Below are 7,181 nucleotides of genomic sequence, written 5' to 3'. Positions count from 1 at the left end.
TAGACCATGTCACTTCTGTGCCTAAAATCCTGCAGTGACTTTCCCATTATATATCTTAAAAAAGGTTTATTTGAGAGGGGGGAGCACCAGAGGGGGAGGGACAGAGGGAGACGGAGAGGCAAACTCCCCACTGAGTAAGGAGCCTAAGCAGAGGCTGGGGCTTGATTCTAGGACCCTGGGATCATGACCTGAGCCGAAGGCAGACTGAGCCACCAGGCACCCCTCCCACTGTATTTAGAATCCACATTCTTTAAACTAAACCCACAAGGCTCTGTGTATCAGGAACCAGCAAACTACAGCCTGCAGGCCAAATCTGACTTGCCACGTGTTTCTGTGAATATAGTTTAATTGGAGCATAGGCAAGTATGGCCTGTGGCTGTTTCTGCATTGCAAGACAGAGCTGAGTAGTTTTGACAGAGACCGTAAGGCTTGCAAAGCCTAAATATTTACTATCTGGCCCTTTACGGAAAACACTTTTGCTGACTGCCACTCTAAATGATCTGACCTCCTATCTTCCTAGGTATTTGCTACTCCCTATTCCTGTCCTGGTCATTCACTGTATCAAGTCTATTCCTCCTCAGAGGCTTTTGCATCTGCTCTTCTAATTCTCTAGGAATGATCTTTATTCATATTGACACATAACTGCCTCCTTATTGTTAGGGTCTCTGCTTAGATGTTAAGTCCTCAGAAACCTGTTCTGATCAACCAATCTAGAGTGGCCCCTCAACCTCCTTAGTTACGTATCTGCTATGAAACAATAGCACGGTAATGACTATTTGAAATTATTGACTGGTTTAGTTCTCAACGCACTCTAGAATATAAGCTCCATCAAACCTTATTTGCATATCCCCATCTTCAAATTTTAATAAGCATAAACCCATCACCAAAAACAAATGCCTGATAGTTTTTGAGTGGGAAAGAAGAGGGCCAATAAATAGCTGCCGAATGAATTAAGGCCAAGGTCAGGAACTCCAGTCCAGTTTAAATCAGTCTATAACGTTCAATTTCACTGTTGCTGAATGGTCTTGATACTGGCCTGACTTGAATCATAAAAGGCTGAAGGAAGATCAGTACATATTCCTGGTCCATTATGTGCAAAAACAACTCCATCGAGAGCATATGCCTCTTCAGGTAAGGGTAGAAGTAGGAAAACCAAGCAAGGCAAGATCAGAGAATTTGACAAAGAAGTTCTCAACTTTATGATTATTATGGTTAAGAATTTTATTATCAAAATTATTACATCTCTTGTGAAAGTTCAAATGTTACAGCAAGGTGTAAACACTCCACTTGAGAAAGAAGTGACACTTCTTCCCTTCCAAGAGTTCCCCCCACCCCCCCCGCCCCCACCCCCCCCAGAGGTCTGGTCTTGACAGCACCCTGCCCACACAGAGTGGCTGGGGTCTCTGCACGTGCCAGGCAGGGTGAGGGCCGCCTGCCCGCTGGCCTCTCCCCTTAGCTAAAACCAAGGGGAGAATGCAAACCCCAGCCCAAATGGAGAGACATTTACATACGTTTTATATAATATACAAAGAAACCAGCATCCCAGGCAACATGATTTCCACTCCCAACGCTCTCCCAGACTGATGGGTTTGTGGGGGAAACAACAAAAAGAAAAGTATTCTGCTGAGGTTTCAGCATTTAAAAAAAAAAAAAATCTCCCCTCATTTGAGCAAACACCTGATTTCAATTTTGAAAAAGTGAAATTTTGTAACAGTCACACACAAAGAGAGAAGGCTGTGCATATGATAGTTGTAGGAAAGGATAGAAAAGAAGGGGGATGCAAGAGGCTGGGGACAAAAAGAAGAAAACCAATTGAAAGGAAGGAGGGAGACTCACAGTATTATCTTGTCCAAAAGAAAAGAAGTAAGGTCCACTGCAGCACCAGGGATTACACCTGTCATATATTTGCTACCCCTACCATGGTTATAACTGAATACAAAATTAGATAAATAAAAACACGCCGGATATTACAGTAAACAAGTGAAAGAAAATAAGCTGGCAACCGTATGGAATTTTTAAAAAGATTGTGTACCCCACCTGGGCGGGCTCCAGGGCTCCCACAGGGGCGTACAACAGGCACGATGCACTGATGGGGAGAAGCCAGTCTGCCCGTGTCTCTCATCCAGAACAGTGTTAGGTGTGTGGGTGGCTTTGTAACCCTCTCACCTGGGCCATTCTCAAGTCAGCATCCCCCAAAGAAATGTGGGACATGCCCACACACAATCACAGTCCTGTCGGTGCCACTCCACAAACGTATCTTTCCACTCTTTTACCCTGCAGTCACAAGTGCGTGCTCCCTAATCATGGAGGTGGTCCTATTCACGGGATCGTCAACTCCTGATTAACTGGGAGTAGAAAAAATAAAATTCAAAGAATTCCCAAAACATTTGGGATCCTTACTAATCAAATTTATTGCCAACAGCTGATAAGTAGCAATGCAATTGGCCCATCTCACTTATTTCTCTTTTTTTTGCTTACTTCCTTTCTGGGTTACTGAGCTGTGAGACAGCTTGGGGAGGGGTGGGGGATGGGAACAGCTGGAACTCAGACAATCTACTATGATCATCTGCTCCTGAATCATCAGAAGTTGATGAAGAGCTTTTCTTCAGAGAGCCAGGCACCCCTCAGCCAGAGCACATTCCAAGTTTTGCTATCCCTGCCTATTTCTTGGTGATTTTAAGACAAAGGTAGGGAGAATTCTTGATGGACACATCTTGGCCAGATACCTGCTTTTGGAATGGTTATCACAGGGCAAACATTTCCATACCTACCTTTCTTCTTAAGTGCATAAAAATCCTAATACTACTCAGATGGCTTGGGGCTTTGAGATTGGCTCTTTATGCTTTTTTCCTCTGAAAAGAAAACTTCTTTTTTGGGGGGAGGGTGTGTGTGTGTTTGTGTGTGTGTGTGTGTGTGTAAAAAGATGTCTCCACTGCACAAGTGACTACAGGCTACAGGCAAGGACGGGAGACAGAGGCTTCAACAAGACTCATTGCACTTAGAACCGTTACTAACCGGAACACCATTTGCTTGTCAACAATGTACCCTTAACAGCAGGGAGAAACTTCTTTATAGTCTCTGCTTCAGACAAGATTTACATCTTTCTCCAAGGCCAGAGCCAGTCGCGACCACAAGTCTCGTTTCTTGTCGACCAGACCTAGTCCTCTGGCACCTTTGTACCCTCTTCCCCAGCAATATGCTCGGCCTAGGTTCCAGAGGCAGCTGGAAGGAAGCAGCTATGGGCTCATTCAGTTCTGTTTGCCCAAATCCAGAAGCCCTAGGAAAGTCCTGTCTGAGTCTTGACTCCTGACCCTTGCAGCGGCTGGAGTCGGTACTGGTGCACACCCCCACTCCCACGGTGTGGGTAGTGCTGTGAATTGGAAACCGCAGATACCCTGGAGGCCTGGTAGGCAGCGGACTGCCCAGCACTGGGCAGACTGATAGTCCGTAAGTCTGATGGCAATGACGATCTAGAGTTCTGAGGGAAGGAGGTGGAACTCAGAGTTCCTGTGCTGGACTGGGAGACCGAGTCTGAGGTCGGCGAGTCTGAGGGGCCCTGTGGGGTAGGGCTAGCAGCACTAGAAGGGCAGCTCCTCCTTGGAAGATTGCTGCCAGTGCTGTTTCCAGAATGTGGCTGGCTGCTATAATACCCTGGTGTCCCCGTAAATGGGGCCAACGAGTCTGTGGATACAGGGTGGGCGGGGCTGGAATAGGACGCAGAAGAGAGGGAAGATTCTGAAGAACCGTGAGAGGGGGGATTTCCAGGTCTCAGTGCAGTAGTTCGATAACTGTATCCTGGAGATTGGGTGGGATGTCCTCTAAAGGGGGAGGAACTCTGTTGAAGGAGGCTTTGTGATTCTGTCCGTGGACTATCACACTGCAGGAGCTAGAAAGAGTCAGGAGGAAAAGCATAAGGAGGTGAAAAAGTCCCTATTTAAGCCATTCAGGCTTGTGAATATTTAAAACACCCTACTTTTTCTTCTTCTCCTTCTTCTCCTTCTTCTTCTCCTCCTCCTTCTTCACCTTCTTCATCTTCTTAACCATTTGTTCTTTTTAGGATACCAAAGACAGTAAAATGGCTGTCTCTGATCATTTTATTTATTTTTCTGGCATGATTTATTACCTGAAGGTGAGCAGAGGATGACTTATTTCCAAGGCTGCTGAAACTATATGCAAAGACGGCATCTCAACTGCAAAGGATGGCCAGGATCACAAAATATTGGAACCCAGAATATACTCCTATGCCCAGAGATGAGCAATTTCTCGTCTCACCTGGTAGCTGTATCTGGAAGGGCTGTAAACGGCTGCTCCTTTTGAGAGTGCTGAGCTCAGTGTCTCTGGGCCTTCTCCATCTGCAGGGTCTGGAAGATAATAGAAAATCAAATTGGCTTTCTAGAATTAAGTGAGAAATAGCCATTGTTTATTCAAATTGCCAATGGTATCACCAATCCGTGCTACTTTCTTTTTAACAAATCAAGTGAATGCAGCATGCCAGAGGGGCAAAAGGAGTGGTTAATTATGGGTGATGTTTTAAATGCCTGGTCTGATTCCTGTCTCCTTCTTTCTCTTCATCCTTCATCAAAACGGATTTCTTTGCAGAGAAGAAAGGTATCTCTTGGGAAAAAACAGAGGGGAGCGGGGTTGGGGGAGGCGGGACAGAGAGAGAAAGACAACACTAGATGGATGCAAGATCTTAAGAATGCTGGAGCCCAGAACAATGGAAGCAAGACTGACCTGCAACTTTCTTTCCAGTGGAGCCTCAATGCATAAGAAACTGACTCACTTCAGTCCAGCATTTAGTGAGCATTGTGTAGAGCCTGGCTCGTGTGTCCCTAAACCTGGCTGGCATCAGAAGGCCATGGGCTCACCTGAGTCTTTCTCTGTGATGTTACTCTCCCAAGTGGGAGAAGGCTCTCCTTTTTGGGCCACCCTCACACTGCTTCGGAGGACCTTGGGGATGCTCCCTCCTTCTCGGAGTCGTTCTACTGATGTGGGAACCATCCTGTAAAGGGAACAGAGTGCAAGTTTATGTCACAGGACTTCAGAGTCAAGAGTCTGGAACAAATGAAGCTCTCATAAAGGCTGTATAATACATTCTCTTACAACATCCTCTTCAGGACCAGTTTAAAACAGGAATTTCTTTCTCTGCCTTAAATTACAGAAAAAAGGAATTTAAAGATGTCTACATTTGACCTCTATTGTGAAATGCGAAATTTTTCTCTTCTGTGAAGTCATGTGCCTGACACATAGTAGTAATTTAATAAATGCTCTATAGATTAATAAACATTACTCATTTGAGTCAGGTCTTTTCTTTCCCAAACTTCATTGCTTCAGTTCAAGATCCCTGAACAGCCTCATTCTCTACATCTCCCATTTGATGCTCAATACCTGCTACTATTTATTATTTATTTACTTACAGTGGTATTTATCTATGTGGTCTCCCCTAAACTAGACAAGACCTTTCAGAATATGTCTTATCTTTCTGTACATGCTATCTGTGTGCAACTGAATCTTCTGTTGTAATTTAAGTGGCACTGAGCTGAACTCCTGACTTACCTTTCATTTGAAATGAATATATAGAGGAGGCAGTATTAGTGCCCAGCAAATAAAATAGCTCATCTGTGTCCACAACTAATAGCATCCAAAGTGTTGTTCTGCAGGTTCAGTGGCAATTCTTTGCTTCTGTAAAGCTGAGGGGGTAGGGGAGGGGTCATGGCTGATGCTATTAAATTAGCTGCACAGCATAGATGGCACTGCTGCTGCCTTTTTCAGTAAGTATTCCACTATATTTTAGGTAAAATTGGGAATGATTCTAGATGTATGCTTCCCTCTTGAATTTAATTATTTCAGCATCAAACATAAACTTACCACCTACTGCTGATATTCTCTTGAGGTCTGCAGTGAGATGAAGTGCCTCTGGAATCTGATGGGCTTACCGCCTCCATATGGGACATAGAGGAATGAGATGGGGAGAATTTTTTGTGAGGGGAAGACGGGGTTCGGGTTGAGGATCCCTGCACACCATGGGCACCAGTGTCAGAAAGTGAGTTACTGCTGCCTTGCCCAGCTCCTGCAGACTTGCTTTTGCTCTGTGCAGAGTCACCTCCCCCACCAGCAGAATTCTCCTTGGCTTCTTGTTTCCGTTTGCGGTACTCCAGCAGGGAGACCTGGGAGGGAAACAAGAAACAGAACTCTAGCCAGACATCGTCAGGGGATCACTAGCAATAGGGAAAGAAGATGGAACCCTCATAAACCACTAGCCTGCCATGCAAACAAAGCGGGCACCAACAATAGCAACCCTTCCTTCAGATGTGAGAGAACTGAGCACGCTACATACTTAAATCGGTCAGAAACTGGTAAGGAGATGAAAATACCCAGGAGATGACATTTTTGAAGAACAGTGTTCACCAGCAGACCTCAACCTTTTTCATGCCTTCAAATAACTGAGATCGCCGTGACCCAGTAACAGAAGCGTGCTATCAGCTATTTGCTACAATGGTAACGCCTATAAGGGGAAAAGGGGAGCTGGGAGCTGTGTAGTTTGAAAAAGCCTCCCAGGTGATCTAAACAGCTCTTTCCCAATCCCTAAGAATCCCCACAGTAAGTTGTTTTTTGTTTTCTTTTTTTAAAAAGGGGGGGGGGGTTAAAAACAAAAGGAAAAGCCAACAGTTCAGGGTTTTTAAACGCGTTCAGTTTTTCAAGATACATGCAGGGATTTATTACTGTTTGTCTTACACATAGGAAACTAGTGTAGAAAGACAAAGAATGATCTGCAGTTTATATTATAGCAAGCTAGTCTGGGAAATGTACACTTGGAAACTTTTCCCAACTCTGCCTCATTCTCTCTTGATTGCCAAAACAAGGCCTTCCTCTTTGGCCTGCCCAGCACACTTCCTCTTTACTGTTACAACACGCTGCCCACACTGGCTGTCAACCTGTGTCTTGATTTTTCCTCCACTAAACTGTATGGTCTATGAGGGCAAAGATCAAATTTTTAAATCTTTAAAATCCAGCACAGAGCCTGATAGGCAGCAGGTGCTCAACAATTCTCCAATAGCAAATTATGATTTCAATCACTGTTGTACATAATAAATGAAACCAGAAATCCAAGAACATTTTAATTTTTGTTCCTGATGGTCAATGCTGTTCATACAATCATCTTCTAAACCCACTGGTATCTT

The 7,181-nt window shown here is 44.6% G+C and overlaps 1 protein-coding gene across 18 annotated transcripts in view; it reads right to left on the bottom strand.

The window, feature by feature from the left end:
* Window positions 1–1,203: 1,203 nt before the first annotated feature.
* Window positions 1,204–7,181, bottom strand: part of SETD5 (SET domain containing 5) — an 84,311-nt gene continuing 78,333 nt past the window's right edge. For all 18 annotated transcript variants that reach the window (XM_045063256.1, XM_045063254.1, XM_045063262.1 and 15 more), the window contains 4 exons: window positions 5,869–6,167; window positions 4,869–5,002; window positions 4,273–4,361; window positions 1,204–3,886 (listed from right to left, as the gene is read on the bottom strand). In XM_045063256.1, coding sequence (XP_044919191.1) covers window positions 3,278–3,886; window positions 4,273–4,361; window positions 4,869–5,002; window positions 5,869–6,167 — 1,131 coding nt within the window. In that variant the 3' untranslated portion in view covers window positions 1,204–3,277. The remainder of the gene's footprint in view (window positions 3,887–4,272; window positions 4,362–4,868; window positions 5,003–5,868; window positions 6,168–7,181) is intronic.

This window comes from Mustela putorius, unplaced genomic scaffold (assembly GCF_011764305.1).
Source record: "Mustela putorius furo isolate JIRA1106 unplaced genomic scaffold, ASM1176430v1.1 tig00003850_pilon_pilon_pilon, whole genome shotgun sequence".
In the NCBI taxonomy this organism is placed as follows: domain Eukaryota; kingdom Metazoa; phylum Chordata; class Mammalia; order Carnivora; family Mustelidae; genus Mustela; species Mustela putorius.
Note: the sequence above shows the minus strand (reverse complement) of the source record. Positions and strands in the feature narration are given on the sequence as shown.